Source organism: Pseudopodoces humilis, chromosome 5 (genome assembly GCF_049639895.1).
Source record: "Pseudopodoces humilis isolate 2021_Gansu_Grassland_sample_001 chromosome 5, ASM4963989v1, whole genome shotgun sequence".
Taxonomy (NCBI): domain Eukaryota; kingdom Metazoa; phylum Chordata; class Aves; order Passeriformes; family Paridae; genus Pseudopodoces; species Pseudopodoces humilis.
Genome location: NC_142204.1, coordinates 38,103,813 through 38,120,225, shown reverse-complemented (window position 1 = coordinate 38,120,225; position 16,413 = coordinate 38,103,813). Strand labels below are relative to the sequence as shown.

At 35.9% G+C, this 16,413-nt stretch overlaps 1 protein-coding gene across 4 annotated transcripts in view; it reads right to left on the bottom strand.

Moving 5' to 3' along the window:
• The window catches only part of ZFC3H1 (zinc finger C3H1-type containing), a 41,308-nt gene that overhangs the window by 13,110 nt on the left and 11,785 nt on the right, over positions 1-16,413 (bottom strand). For all 4 annotated transcript variants that reach the window (XM_005519361.3, XM_014248927.2, XM_014248928.2 and 1 more), the window contains exons 7-23: positions 15,380-15,477; positions 14,248-14,451; positions 13,462-13,626; positions 11,760-11,897; positions 11,243-11,361; positions 10,766-10,912; positions 9,685-9,859; positions 9,341-9,469; positions 8,262-8,810; positions 8,069-8,178; positions 6,731-6,862; positions 5,745-5,866; positions 5,095-5,196; positions 4,620-4,736; positions 3,267-3,450; positions 1,394-1,580; positions 779-970 (exon numbers count right to left, since the gene is read on the bottom strand). In XM_005519361.3, coding sequence (XP_005519418.2) covers positions 779-970; positions 1,394-1,580; positions 3,267-3,450; positions 4,620-4,736; positions 5,095-5,196; positions 5,745-5,866; positions 6,731-6,862; positions 8,069-8,178; positions 8,262-8,810; positions 9,341-9,469; positions 9,685-9,859; positions 10,766-10,912; positions 11,243-11,361; positions 11,760-11,897; positions 13,462-13,626; positions 14,248-14,451; positions 15,380-15,477 — 2,870 coding nt within the window. The remainder of the gene's footprint in view (positions 1-778; positions 971-1,393; positions 1,581-3,266; positions 3,451-4,619; positions 4,737-5,094; positions 5,197-5,744; positions 5,867-6,730; positions 6,863-8,068; positions 8,179-8,261; positions 8,811-9,340; positions 9,470-9,684; positions 9,860-10,765; positions 10,913-11,242; positions 11,362-11,759; positions 11,898-13,461; positions 13,627-14,247; positions 14,452-15,379; positions 15,478-16,413) is intronic.

Genomic DNA, 16,413 nt, shown 5'->3' with positions numbered 1-16,413 from the left:
TCGGAATAACATTTCTCAGTACATCTGGGGAAACCAGCATAGCATTGTGCTTTCCTGTTCCAACTGGAGCCAGACAAAAGCCTGAGGTTCTCAAGCTCTGTCTGAGGGCAATGGCAGGCTGCAGGAAGAAACAGGGGGCACCTGGTGGCAGGAATGAAACAACTTGCAACTGAAAGGACAGAGCTCCCACTTTGGGAGAGGGTGATGTCCATTTCTCACCCTCAACCACCACTTTTATCATCCATGCAACAGTTAACAGTCACCTAAACTACTTCTACAGTCACAGTTCTGGCCTGAGATAACTCAATGACTTCAGAGTTGATAGGAGCAACAAAATCTAATTTTACAGTCTCCAGATTTGAGAGCAGGGTAATACTGTTAGACAACTACTATATTCTTTCCCAAGAACTACTGGTTTGATAATTTCTGTAGCAATTTTGAGTAGTTGAGGCAATACTCACAGGCCTTTCATTGCAAAGGCCTGATCTATGGTTTACTAGAAACCAAAAAATAAAAGTATCTCTCTGGAAATTATTTTGATACGTAGTAGTCTAGGTTATTAGCTACACAAACAAAAAAGTATGCAACAGAACTCCCCCAAAGGTATCTGGCTTTTACAGTGGCATCACAGCTCAAAACAGAAGCCTCTATTTGTTGAAAAAAGTTCTCCTGAAGGAAGACACCAAGTTCCATTCCACCAAGTTCAAACTACCACAGTCACACACATTAAAAAGGTGAAGCTATGAAAACACTTCTGGGGTGGTAATTTGTAAGTTACCTGCAGCAGAACAAGAGCATTCTGATGTCTTCCTGTAAACAGGTTTAAATGAACCCTGTAGAGGAGAGTCTCCAGTAGCTGAAAGGACACAAGATTTGGGTTTTCTCCTCCTCCTGTCACTTCCATTAGGAACTGTAGCATCCTCCCACATACATAGTCTTTTCCATCAAAGGAATTCTCCAAATTCAAAAACTAGAGAAATAAATCATAGTAAAAACAATCACAATATAAGTAAAGCTTCTAGGTTAAAGTTTTCAAATCACACAGATCACAAACTTTGAATAATGGCTTTTGCTATCTTATGAACTGTTTCCCTCCATCACACCAAATTTTCATACTAAACCTCAAAAGATATCACTTTTAATATGTACAAGATCAAAATTCTGCAATCAGTGTAAAAATGTAACATTGATTTTAAAAAAACTCTTACTACCTGGGGAAAACTGATGATTTCTACAAATAACCTACAAGAACTTGAGTAATTTAATTTTCAACTTTTGAGTTTCAAAAAACTACAGTGTTTTTCATTTGACACTTTCCCTGTCACACATGCTGACTACACAGTAGAAAACACACAGAGGAACATTTCATATATACTTTGAAATTTTTACTTACTGTCCACCAGATTTGATAAGAGGGAGCATATGCCACTGCTGTTTCACACATTTCCTGTATCTCCTCCTTAGTTCCTCTTTTTGAGAAAAGTCTGAGGTAATGACACCAAATTTCAGGATTTTCTTTGTTGTTCTCAAGGGCTCGAGCCAAAACATTTAAAGTAGAATCTAAACACTCAGATGACGAACTGCAAAAATTAAATATTGAAAAAAGTACTCAGGTCAACTGTGTTGGTATTATGACTTACACAGTATCAAATATGAAAACAGATGCTTTTAGTTTGAATGGACGTCATACACAGTAGGTCATCATTTTTTACACATTGTCCTTCACTATCAAGGTTTCAAAGCTTCAGCAAGTTTTCTACCTTCAGAGGTTATCAGGTATAATTATCACAGTGCACAGAAAGTGCACTGTGCAAAGTAAGTATTCTATCAAGATCGCCACTCCAAATAAGAGTTGAAATTAATTGCAAATGGCTAAGATTGATCGGTAAGCAAAGTTCTCAAGCTGCAAGGATATAAAGGCATTTACATCATAAAGGCTTAAGAACTTAAGTAGATATTTTAAAGGTGCAGTGAAATAAGTTATATTTTTGTTAAATATTTAATTTACTTTCTATAGTCATTAAATACAAGCCTTTATTTCAGCATATCATACAGGTTATGTCTCTAAGACATGAAAAAAATGAAATTTTCTTTTTTGAAATAACGAATTGTGAGATGACACCCGCCAAGTAATATAAGATCAGGTGAAATAACTGACTCTACTGCAAACCACAAAGCTAAGCTTTAATTCATAAATACATCTTCCATAAAACCACAGAATGCTTCTGAGGTTCCACTTATTCTGAAAATATCTTTATAAATTATTTTGCATGGACATTTATGAGAATCAGTACCCAAGTCTCAAAAAAAACCTAACACAGCTAACCACGCATAAGTCTGAAGCTTTTCCAATCCCACTACTTTCACCTACTACAGCAGTCAAATTTCTTCAGAGTACTGAGGAAGGGGGAATGGGAGAGGTGGCTGTTTTAAGAAAAGGGTGTATACCTTCCACTGGCCTTTCCAGTTCTACCCCTTCTACTGTTCAGGCACCTACTGATACAGGTAAACTGATTTTTTCCTATATTTTCCATTATCCACAGTTTAAACAAGACTTTTAAAGCAGAAAGCTCTTTTAAAGCTCTTCTCCATCCCTCTTGCTTCCTGCTACAGTTGTTCAACTGTACCTCATTATTAAAATTGAAGTTAATCATCATAATAGATGAAACCATCATGACAGAATTCCTATTGAAATGATCTGACTGCCTATAGAAACATGGTGCCCTGCAGCATAATTTTAAGGAACAAAAGCTAGAGAAACTCAGGAAACCAGTTAAAAAAAAAATCACAAAGTAAGAAACCAAGTGCTCAGTTGGATGATTTCTACAGGGATAAAACCAGCTAGCATAACCGTACTTATAAGAAAGTTTGCTGATGCAAGTAATTTCAAACATTATTCCAATCATTTACTCTGTAGAGGAGAATGATTTCAGCTCATTGGTCCGCTTTTACTGGTGGAAGTAGAGCATTCCACTAAAATCTTACACAAAGGACTTCTCATACATGAACAATTATTTCTCCCAAACTACTTTTCACCAACTTCCATTCTGAATCAAAATCTACCCAAAGATAAACCACCAGTGTAATTTATTACTCATATACTGTACTAAATACAGTAGGAAATATATTCTAATCTATTTTTTAGCCTGTTTTAAAGTAATGAATTATTTGTGGCATTGTTGAAGAAAGTTCCTTAACATCAAACAGGAAACTTGATCATAGCAGCAAGGGCAAATGTAGCAAGGTCTCAAATGTAGCAGACATACCCTTCATTTTGATTCAAGTATTTATATGCAAGTTTAATCCAAAGCTGTACATCACAGGGGTTTTCTTGGACACTTGCTTCCAAGTTGGAAATGTCATCAGTCTCACTTGTAAAATACCGAACATCATCTGGAGTCACCACAGTATCAAGCACTGGAACTCTTTTTTTATGTTCTGTGGGATGGGCTGTAAATAATATATAAATTTTTAAAAAAAGAAAATTTCCTTTTTAAAACAGTAGTGATCTGTAACTCTCACAAGAGGTGGTATTTATGTATTTCAAGTATACCCACTGATCAGAACTAAAGAGCATTATCTCAGCACCCTTCAAACTGTATTGCCTGTAGAGAACTAGTTATATTTCAAATGCGAAGGAATGAAAGAATTAGCAGTAAAGGCTGCCTTGGATCAACGGACACCAACTAAGGCAGCTCATAAGGCAGCATTAAAAACGAAGACACATTTGACAAAGACTTTATCTCAATTCTGAGCCTCAAAAAATCCTTGCAATGCAACAGGCAGAGTGAGGATGATCAGATGATCAGAAGCCTTTATTTCTGAACTTTTCAGCTTCTTTATAGGGTGTTACGATACAGGTTTAACATGACTGGTAAAGGGAAAACCACCTTTCTTGTCCCATTGGTGAAACAAGAGAAAAACACACCCAGCACAGCTGTACTGGGTTTGTTTTGAGAAAAATTAAGTTATTTACAAAACTGGTCCTTGAGAGAAAATGTTCTCAGACTTTCCCTTGGAAACAGATCAGCCACTGACAGGCTGGGAACTCTCTCAGACTCAGAAAATCAGGTCCACACTCCTACCTGCAAGAGTCACCTGTGAAACGCTATCAGGTTACTGATGCTCTGGAAGTTTCCAAGTCTCAAATGCTACTTTTTTAACTCCTGACCTCACACCAAATATTAACTGTGTACAAATTTAAAGTCACTGAACATTGATGTTTTACTATTTAAAGTTCAGGGGGAGAGGGAAGGAGAAAGCAGGGCTGTTGAAGGAAAAAAAATTATTTTTTTTTTAATCCTAATGGTGTATGGGCAAGGCTGAAACCTTCTAGGGAAACAGTTCCTTATGTTCCTTTAAAGAACAGGTAAATAGAAATTCCACCCTAATTTCCAGTTACATTAAAGAAAAAAAATCTAACAGAATTATAAGTGTAGGACAACCTTTACCCAAAAATCTATGTAAAATAAAGTTAGCATACAGGAAGTATAAAGTCAAGAAAACTATTAAAAACATTGGTTTTCTCAAGAAGCATCTTAAAAATCCAAGTGTTACAAAGAAGTGGTTGACTTTTTTCCTCCAGTACTCATTTAAAGGGTGCCACATATCCAGATTACCATATTTAATAGGTCCAACGAACTGTTCCTCTTCGCTGCTGCTACTATCTAACAGAGGTTTTCTCCAGTACTTTGGTCTCCATTTCCTTTTCTCTTTCCAAGTTGTATGCGGAGGTGCTGTAAACAAACAAGGCAGTAAAAATTCTTTCACTTCTCTGTGTTCAAGACTAAAATATCTTTCCTAATAAAGGTTCTAAATAAAAAGATTGTGAGTTCAACAGAAGTGTATAAATTTCAATACTACTTATTTAAAATTTGTTGTGCCTAAGTGCATAAATAAATTCTATATAAGGAACTCCAAAACTATTGTATTGTTGCCTTAAACTCTGCTGACTTTATTTTACCATAATCAGAATTTATAATACTGAGATAAATAAACGATATGAAAATATGTTCTTGGTTTACAAATCATCAAGATACTTAGATAACTTTTAAAAATTTATATATATTGTATTTAATCTACCAAGTTACTTACTGTGACTTTTACTCTCGTTGACGTTGCTGGCCAGAAGAACAGCCATCTGATCCACTGACATACGATCTTGGTTTATACCAAAAAGCTTTTCAACGTATTTTTCTGAAACAAGAATATGTGCAGTTTAGATAAGCATATAGATTAAAATATGCTAAGTAACTTAACAGCAATTTAACACAATCTATGCTAAATTTATGAAATATGACTGCTTTAAGAGGCATGGTGATTTAACACACTAGCATAAAGAAAAAAAAATTAAGGAAGTTTCGTTTGGCATATTGCCTGTGTGGCAAAGGCATTGTTACAAACTTCTAGCTCCACTGAAACAGGTCAGTCCAGTAGTTACAGAAAGAACAGAGGCAGGAGCAAGGTAAAGAATCCATGTTCACTGCTCCCCAACATCCTAAATCCCAGCAATACTTCTCTTTGAGTGAAATGTTCCTCAGAGCAGTGATTTATTTCCTTTCTGTAAAACACCAAGGTAACCACCCACTACAAAGGATTGAAATGGACAACCAAAGAAACTTCATGTATCTGTATCTTATATACTGCTTCACATCAAAGTCCTTGCACCTAGAGCTTTTAATGAAACACGTTCCCTTCAGATATTAATTTTTACATACAAAAGAGAACAAAAGACTAATAATAACCTGTGGCAGCGCTGATTTCCTCATCAGTGCTTTTTTCTGAACATCCGATCAATTCTAAATTGTAAGAAAGAATATCCTGAAAGAGCTGCTTACGGTTAAGAGTGCAATCTTTCATGTGCTGCCTAAAACAAATAAAAAAGCAATTAATACATTTATCATAGAAAAAAAAAAGTTTTACTACACACTTGGGTGAGGCATAAAGAAAACAATATCCACAGGAAAACTATTGTTTGCTTTGAAATTTGGTTAAATATATCTGGGCCTCTTCTAAACTTAAGCCTACATCACAATATTTAGAACTTTCCAGTTCAAGTAAGTTAATTATAGGAATTAGATATCATTTTGTATCTTAAGGAGTCAAACAATGGTCTGATGACAACAGTTAAGAACTGATCCAGAATAACATTCACTCCTACTGCACTAGCAGTTAGGTTTCCCTATTGAGTTCATTCCTAACCAATTCATATCCGCTTTTAAATATACTGCACGTTGGTAAACCAATTATTTTTTAATACAGTTTAACACCAGCCTTTAAAGAAACAAACTTAGCCAGTAGTTTTCCAGGAAACTACAATATTATTTTTTTACTTCATCACTTATTTGGTATACATTTTTCTTATCAAGTGTGCTTAACAGTATCAACCACTATGTGAGGTTCTACAATGACTTGAAGTTATGCTGAAGTCGTATGCAACCAGTTCCATTTAATTACTAGAAAAATGTGAAATATTCTCTATCAGGCCATATTATTTTTATAAATTTACATCTCGAGAGCCTCCTCTTTCTTCATAGCTTAGATTAAACTGGTTTGCCTTCCAGCTAAGTATCTACAATAGGGTATTAAAGACAACCTTGTCTAGAACTTGTACATAAGATCACATATCCAGACCTTTCAAAGTAAAGAAAACCATACTTATTTCAGATTCAAGAGTCAGACATGTAGAAGAGAGGTTTAGTTTAAGCCAAGAAAACTAAAAAGAACTTACCACTGACAGTCATCATCATTACACGTGCCTGTTAAATCAAAGCGGCAGAAACACTGTTTTGGCTCAATCATATTGCTATACGTTATTGAACTGAGGTACAGCTTTTCCTTCGTACGAAAATAAGGACTAAACCTAAAATGAATCAGCAAATTATTGTCATAAAGCACACAAGGCAAGACATCAGTTTTCTAAAAAAAGTCATTAAAAATCACTTTCTGTATTAAATCTCATTTTTTCCAAAACTCTGGTACTAACCAAAAGCATCATTAACCTACAGGCTAAGAACAAGGTAAAAACAAGAGCAAAAGGAACATTTAGGTTGAGAAGTATTCCTTTAAGTTCTTCTCTAGCATTCTCTTCTCCTTTAGGTGCAGAACTTCATTAATATGAAAACTGAAGAGTAGTGAAAAGCCAGTATAGAAAGCAAACTACTGAAAGTGCATTTTAGTAGTTTATAGAAAATCTCATGCTCTAATCAGCATTAAGACCAACACCAAACAGAAGCGTAAAGAGAACTGTTAAAGATTAACTTGAAGAAACAGTGGGGAAAAAAAGAGTATAAACCTTAGAATGTAAAAACAAACAAAACTAACACTTGTTTTAAATCTTTAGCTGAAGCTTGACAATTTGGGGATCTCTAGTTCCTTCAAAAACTTGATGTCATATCCCACAAGTTAAAATTAATATTTCTGCAAAGATGGCATCCTCCTACTTCTACTACTTAAGACCACAGCAATAAAAACCTGAAGCATGTGGTAGGATACAACTTCTCCAGTTTAAATTCCAGACTTCTGTTTTCTAAAATTTGGTATCCAGGAACAAAGTTCTCTTTAGTCAAAAGACAAGTGTGTCAAATTGAATACACTTGCAGATGTTACTGTCAAGTCAAGATGAATCACTGTGATTACGCCTCTTTCACTAAAGAGGAATACAAAAAAACATGACTGAGCCAATTTTGACTCAGATAACGTAAATCCTAGCCAAGTTCAAAGACTGCATAATTGAAATATGCTTCTTGGATTTACATTGTCTCATACTAGATATAAAAATCCTGTGTTCAAACGCTTAACCACTTTTTTAGTTTAGCTGTATCAAGTAACGTGCAATATAACGCAAAAGAAGCATATTGCACAAAACCAAGGGACATGTGCATAGCAAAAAAAAAGACTGAATAAAATCATTAGATTCCCTAAACCAGACAATATTGTTAAGGCATAGTCAAGTTTCTCAGTAGGACTTGTCTTTCTGAACATGCCTGGGTATCAAGGAAGAGCACTGAAGAATATTTGAACAAGAACACGTAAGTGTAAGTCAAAGAGCTGCTTACAGTCCTCATACCTGTAGGATTTAAACAGCAGAAGAGGACTACGATATGGTCCAAGTGGAAATGGTTTCACTTCTGCTTGTTTACTTTGTGATGTAAAAACATCCATGTCCACTGAAATTTCCTAGGAAACAGATAAACAGATATACAGCAGTTGTGATACCACCTAATAAAGACAAGCTTCACATTTAGTTGTTAAACATTTACCTGACCACACAAGAGATCTTCCTTAGATACAATACAGGCAGTACTTTTCATTAGCAGTTCCTTCAAGCTGTCAGCTTTAGCATAAAGTTTTTTCAGTTCATCAATATTCAACCCAAGGAACAGCTCAGGCTCCTCTGAAGCCTTTTTAGAAAGTTTGTTTATAGTTTCTTGTTTTGGAGTGTCCATGTGTTTAAGATTTGGCTTAGTAAAAGAATTAGATTCTCTGAAAGACCTCCTTCGTTCTCTGTTTGAATTAGACAACACTTCATCATCAAAGTAATTTTCTTCACTGTCCAAAGTCAATTTGTCCTGTGTAAGATCATGAAGCGATGGCTGAGGTAATGTAAATTCAGATTCCTCTTCTACATGAGGTGTAGTACTTGATTGTTCCTTCGTTTGAAGTGCATGGGCCTCCTTCAACTTCTGAATCTTTAGGGCATATTCATACTGTAGTTGCTGCAGTCGTTTTTTCTCCAGTGCAATCAATTCTGCTGAAGGCTTTTTTGGACTTGATGCAGGGGAGGTATCCAATTTCAACATTTTGCTTGGCTGAAAAAAAAATTATCTTTATTTCAATTTTCTCATCTACTGATCTATCAACAGGAGGGAAAAACCTAGGCAAAATATTTAATTTAGAGTTTATAAAAACACATAAAACTCTTGCCTGAAGATTTCAACAAACAGTGGAAAAACAACAAAAGTTTGCCACCAATCAAGTGGCAGATTTGCAGGCTTTCCAATAAATACTACCCTACATCATGTACAGGGCTTCAACAGAAGTTCTGGCCCCAGTTAAAAGTTGAGCTATAAAACAAGTACACAGTGATGCTGGGAGTAGGAGCAATAAAATTCAGAAAAATATTTTAGCCTTCTCTCTGTATATTTTGTTTTTCAAAACAATATCAGATCCCCTCTGCACAACTTAGCCTGACAATTAATCATTGATCGAAAGTGAACAACACCAATTTGTTTTTCAAAAACATTGTTTCTGAAATGCTTTCCTGAAATTCAATTTGAATCTTGTTAATCAAAATTTATTCTTTTTCCAAGAAGTTTGGTTTAAAAACATGCCAACTTACACCATGATCTTGCTCTAGCTTTCGTTTCCCAATTTCCTTACTTGCTACTGCTTTTGCACGAGCAAGTTCTTCTCCATATTTTAATGCCAGAGCTTTTTTTACTGTAACCCGTTGTTGAACTTTATGTATCTGAAAAAATAAAAATAAAACTGAATACTAGAGCAAGATGCAAATTTACAGATATGACCAGATAATAAAATATAATTACATGGAATTAATGAGATATAATATAACTAGATGGGAATTAGTAAATAATTCAAAGAAAGCCTACTGCCTCCAAAAATCAGGCATCCCATTTCAAGATTTCCAGCTCTAGGAAACAAACATTTCAGAGTGCCAGTTACATGTTCCTGAAGTCTCTTGAGAAACGCCTTGTTAGCATTCAAGATCTTCTCTGTTGCTTGTAGCTGTTCAGCCAGTTTGTTAATTTTATTTTCAGCAATTCGAACATTCTCTCTCTTCTTGGCCTGTTGTTGCAATAAATTTCTCAAGACAGACTCATCCTTCATCAACAGCATTCTGAAATAGAAAAGGAATGTACACAATTTTATCCAAAGGTGAGCTGCTTAGAGCTACTGCTGCTCCTCCAAAACCGGTTATTTAAGAACACAGCTCTCCTCACTTATAAAAAGACTACAAATTAAGCCTCTCTAGATAGTCCTAACATCCCTAAGACAGTAAATACTGTCAATATATGCAGCACGTTTCAGCATCCCAAGTTCCAAGTGTGCAAGTATAATGTAGATGAAAACATTCTAGTTACAAGGACAGGGGAAGATAAGCAAATGCTCTCTTTAAAACTGTTTTTAATATCATGACGACCAGGACACCTATACTCTCGCTTTCTGTTAAGTAACAGCCTAGTTCCATCTTAGGACACATAGAAACATTAGCAGATTAAAACCTATAATATTATGGCACAAGAGTAGACATATTACAAAAAGCTGCGCATCAAAGGAAGATAAACACTTAGGTAGATGGGTGTGGATAAAGAGAGCAGGGCACACTGTTCTTCAATTGATGACTGACCACAAACCAGTTTGTTCACAAGATGGTACAAAAATAATCAGGCAGCAAAAGAAGCTGAGAAGAGGATGCAAAGCACTTGTACTTCCAACCATAACTTGAAATTAGAGTGAAAAACACAGAAGAGGCATGCCACAAGAGAAAACCCAAATTAGGTGGCACAAATCATATTCTAGTCACTGAACATAAACACAGCTGAAAACACTTAGTATGACAAATTAAACTTAAAAGTGATCAAGCTACAACACAATTCCTTTTCAACAGCAATAGAATTAAAGGCTGAATAGTTCAAAACAACAGGAAATATCATTCATTGGTATTTAAATGCTATAACATTTAAAAATATTTACTCTTTTCATCATAAGCAAAAGGTAGGACTTAAAATAGTGAAATGCATACCTATTTTTCCTCAGCTTTGCTTCTGCTTCTGTGACTTGTTTGGCCACTACTGCTATTCTCCCAATTCCATCAACTTCACCATCAGAATTTGCAGGGGATGAACTGTTCTTCACTGGATCAGACTTAATTAAGCGCTGTTTCTCACGACTGAAACAATTGTTATAAACAAAGATGCTCAGAAGCTTCAACATTCATTTTAATGTGTACTCCCAAGAGTTTTTACATCTTTGAAAAGAGTAGCAGAACACGATTTCAAGTTAAAAGTACTTTCCACAACTGCAATCAGTTACTTTAAGTCAGTTCCAATCCAAGGATTTTCTTTAGACCTCTATGCTGTCTTACCAAAAAACAGCATGGGAGAAAAGCCTGAAGGTGATGGCAAGGTTTTTAAACTCAGATCTTCCTTCAAGTTACAAAAGTATACTAATATGGCTACAAATAAAACGTATGTTACATTAACAATTAAACTAAGCTTACCTGGCAATCTCTTCTTTTAGAAGTCTGTATTCTATTTTCTTATCTTCTGGCAGAGCCTCTGGAGTTCTCATTGGATCATTCTCTTTTTCTGATTTTGGAGGGGCTTTGATTTTTGATGCCTGTTACAATTAGACTCAAGTCAGTACCACTCACACTAGTTTAAAATACAGCTATCAAGTAGTATTTATAAGAGGAATTTCAGCACTAAGTTAAAGCTGTTCAAGGCTAGGTAAAATCTTTTAAGCCACTACTTTTTTGCTTCACGATGCACTGAATTTTAATTGAAAAAAATCAAACCAAAATATATTACAAGTTCTATCTTCAGGATGCCATCTTCAACAAAAAATTTTGATTAGCTTGTGCAATCCTAATTACAATGTAGTTGTCCAGACAGGAGTAATGTACTCACTCTTACCCTCTTCTGATGTAATTCAGTATCTCTTGATCAAATTCTAAAGTTTAAATTCCATATATAAAGAAAAATAATTAAAATTATTAAAATTTTGACAGCATTTACCTCAACATTTCTTCTTGCTTCTTTTATCATAGATTCTAGTCCTCCAAACACACTGCTAGTTGAGTTAGAGGGCTCTCCATCAGACTCACTGTCATCTGAGTCATTTAATGTAACCACAACAGACTTGTGTTTTGGAAGCTGGGGTGAGAATGTAAAAGGTTTTACAGTAAGAAGACAAAATTAAGAGACACAGGTGCAACAGAGGACATACTTACAAGAAGAGAAAAAGAAGGTTAACTCCTTTTGTCATCACACGCATCACTCCCACATTGTAAGGAAAAAATAAACATTTGTACTTCTCCACAGGACAGTAATATTACACAGTCCTGATATTGTAACATGAAACGTTTTCAACCTGCTCCCAAGCATCTCCAGCATATTTATTGGTCCATGGTCATAGCATACAAATCTCAAACACCTAACTCCTACACTTGATTCATTACTTTAACTGCAATTAAAATTATCATCTGTCATTTGCAAGGAATTTTTTTAATTAACTGAGAGGTAACAGCCAATCAAATCTGAATTGATGTGGCAGACATACTAAAACTCCCTCATCTTTCTGCCTACACAGTTGTGATGTCTCTTGTCCCGCAGTTGTACTTAGCTGATCTTACAGTGAGCTGCTCAGGTAGTTTAATTTGTAGAACACCAAAAGAATGTAATGAATAGATGAAATCACTATTAATCACCTTTTGCCAAGACAACTTTAAAAAGCTCACTGAAGATCAGGTGACTGCCAATTCCAGCACAAAAAAAAAAAATGCAGAAACAAGCAGACTATCTAGATTAACCTCAAATGCTCTGGAGTTATAGCTTGGAAAAAAAGCAATTTATTTCACATTTCCAGGACTGCTCTTCTGATCTCCCACTGTAGATCTGGATAATTATAGTTATACATTAACCCTTTACCTCAGAATAGAACCTTGTCCAAGCTCTAAGTGTCTTTTAAGCATTAACCCCACTAAAAAAACCACCATTTTTTTAAAATGAAAAGTACTCAGATTTTCACAATCAGTTCTTTTTGGTACTCTGGGCAATTCTCAAGATATGGGTTGTATCTAGTACTTCTGAATGTACTCCAGCTGCATCATTTTTTCACCAAACAGGACAGGCAGGTGAAATTTCAGTTTATGTTGGTGCAAAGCACTGGTCCTCTCTTCACAAACACTCTCTTCCAGCCACCACTCACAGACATCCTAACTCTGACATACACACTAGTCACTGAAAAAATTCAACTCCTCCTTCAAGGAAAAGTACTTTTTCCCCCACAAAGGTTAGTTTCCCAATCAATTTAGTACGTTCAGTAAGTTCAGCAATGGGAGTGATGCTCCAGACCCCACTTTAAAGGAAGGGAGACACCAATTGGCCAGGTGCAGGAGGAAGAGCAAGACTGCCCCTGTTTTGGCAATGGTGTCTGTGCTAAGTCCGGAAAAGAAAATAATTGAACTACATTTACAATCTCTTAAGTTCACTGCATGCTGGCATACTTTGATGATCTCTGCAGCTAGAAATTCTTGCTTCAGAGTCTTTCTAGAATAGCATATGGATTGTCAAAGTGACTAATAACTCAAATGCTTAACTGAAGCTTCACTCTGCTGTGCTGTATCACTAGAAAACCTAAGTCTAAGTCTGCTCTGCACTTAAACTGACCTCAGTTTCAATTCAATCTTATTACTAGGAAGCAACAGTATTTCCTTACTGTGATCACAGCTCGTGGAAGCCTTGGTACTCTAACAAACTTTGTGTTTTGCACCCGTGGCTGAGACACAGTATTAATACTGACAGCAGACAGATTGCTTCTAGGCACAGGCTGCAAGTTGTCTGGAACAGGAGGGGAAGGCGGACCACTGTTACTTGATGTTTCCTAAAAAATAGAACAAAAATATGGTCTTAAAAATAAACACCATACATAGCTATATTAAAAAGCATCAGTACAAAATAGGCTGTTTCATACACATCTTGGAACTTGAAAATGTGATTTAGGCAACTATTGAAATGTATTAGACAAATGTTGCAATTCTGCAGTAATATCAAAAAGGCACACGAGAAGGGCAGTTATTCACAAGTCAACTGCAAAAGACCCATTAAGTAAGGTCAAAACCAATATATTCTTTCAAAACCACAAGCTTAGCTTCTCCAACAAAAACTGCTGGGACAACAACAACAACCAGTTAACCTCTTCCAACTCCTTTTCCTAGAAGGCTGAAACAAAATTCAAAAGTAATAAACATATTCCAGCAGAAAACCCCCATTCCTTTGATTCCTTTGACTAACTTCATTTTCAGTACCCTGAAGTTTCATAACTGCTTCAGAAATAACAGGAAAGATGCAATTTACAATTCCAGAGTGGTTCTTGTTGATTTTTTTTTTAAGTTTCCAGAAATGCAGAATAAAACTCCTATAAGCCTCACTTATAGGAGGTCACAATGAAATTTTAGTCAAGATTGCCATCTAGAGGCTTACATTCAAAAATACAATAGAGTACCTCAGCTCTGAAAGCACGCTTGTTGGCTAAAGACTTGAGTAATTCTTCTCTTAAGAGCATCTCCTCCTCCTCTTCCTCATCAGCAAATGGAGGTTTTGGTGGCTGTTCAGGCTCTTCAGGGGGAAGAGGGGGAAGAGGTGGAGGTGGCTCAAGAGAAACACAAGGAATACCCTCCATGTAAAGATGGCTCGAAGACGGAACAAGCTGAGAAATGAACAAAAGTTTGAAATGTGAAAATTACTACTTCTTTATGATTACTTAGCAGAGGTTGAGACCTAGATTATTCCATGGTTTAACAGCAATGTAAACTGCATCAGTTTAATTAACAGTCAAACTATATTTACATCCCTGTCAAAGGCTGTCACTGAAGTCAGTAATTTCTCACAGAGGTTAATGGAAGCAATACAGTTACATTTGAACAGTGGAAGCTGTGGAGACATACAAACTAAATGTAAACGAGAATCTGTACCACAGGTAGTCTATCCAGAGAAAGAGTTGACCCGCAGTCTTCAAACAGTTTTATGAAACTGTCTTAGCTAACAAAATTACAACTTCCCTTAGTCAAAAGTTCAGAAGTTGTCATGAGAGGAAATGGTACCTTTCTATTGCTTTTCTGAGTAACAGTCATTCAGTGAAAAAAATTGGTAGCAAAAAAACTCCACAGTAATTCAATTTCCATGTGGACTCTTAGGTGAGAAGACAGAAAACACAGTCAAAAAGCACAAAGTTTGAATGACTGATAAGCTATATGTCTTGGCCTTTCCCCCCACCCTAGGTAACAGGTCAGAGATCAAGCCTATCTACCTATATATGTAGCCTAGAGATAAGAGGCAAGGTTGCCTTGTACTAACAGTTCCTATTCATTCTTTCTTTCTCCTTATGGGCTTCAGACAATTTTTGCTTTCTGTAAGAAAAAGCACAGCTCTAACAATGTAGAGATTAATTGTTACACTGATTCCACAACTGCATCAGCCAAGAGGCAGCTGAAATGAAGAGTTTTAAAAACCAACCACAACAGATAGTTCAAGGGAATCATTAAACAAGAGTATAGTACCAAAACCAAAATCTAAATTTAATCCTAGCTTTAGCATTAGAAATCAAATACAAACTGAGAATTATCAATGTTACTTACTGGAATTGGAGGAGGTAGTGGCAAGGAAATGGGTGGTACTGGAGGTGGAAAATACCCTACTGGACACTCAAAGAAAGGAGGCTGCACTGGGGAAGAAGCTGTAATTAAAGTACTGAACGTAAGATATCTGACAGGTATTTATTAAACAACAACTCATGCTTCAACTGATTTAATGTTGCAGAAAAGAGACAAATGTTTTTACAATGTGCTAATTTCAAAGGTAACACCAGACACAGCACAGTGCCTTTTTTTTACATGTATATACCTTTTAAAAAAGAGTAGTTACATTTTTTTTTTCTGTTTTACATACAAAATATAAGCACAGCCAACCAGTACTAAGGTAATGCAGCCCTCAAATTTCATTTAATTTACAAGAATTTACCTTCTAAAACAAGGTATCTAAGCAGCCTGATTACAGGCTACCAAAAATGCAACACAACACAAAGTAGGACAGAAGCAGATCCAAAGCACAGCTGATAAATTCAGAAACATTAAAAGAAAGAGAGATTGAGATGCTTTACCAAGAGAGATTTTGTAGCTTACAGATACAAAATAGCAGGTTTAGTAATTTATCGAAGTAATAGGTAAGGAAGGCTGACAAGAAAGGAGGAAAAAAAAAAAAGAAAAAAAAAAGCATGGAAGATGAAAAGCAAGAGAAAGTAAGTAGCCAATCAAGTATAGTATGCTTAATGAAGTTCTCAACTCTCTACATGTTGAGATGGAACACAGAAACCCAACTACCTTAAATGCACCTCAGACTCAAGAGTCAATAAACCATTTAGGCTGGAAGAGACTTATAGAAGATATATGACCCCAGCATAAGTACCCAAAGCAGGCCTCCCACAAAGTCAGGCTGTCGAGTTCCAGGTATATTTGGAGGTTCCACAACATTTAAACCTGCTCTAGTGTTTGACCATCTTCTAGCTAAGCAGAATTTGTTTTGTTACAATTTAAGTGTTGCTACTTGTCCTTCCTTGCCCACTTGACTGAAAAGTGTGGTTCTGTCTTGTCTGCAACTGCCCACTAAGTAGTTG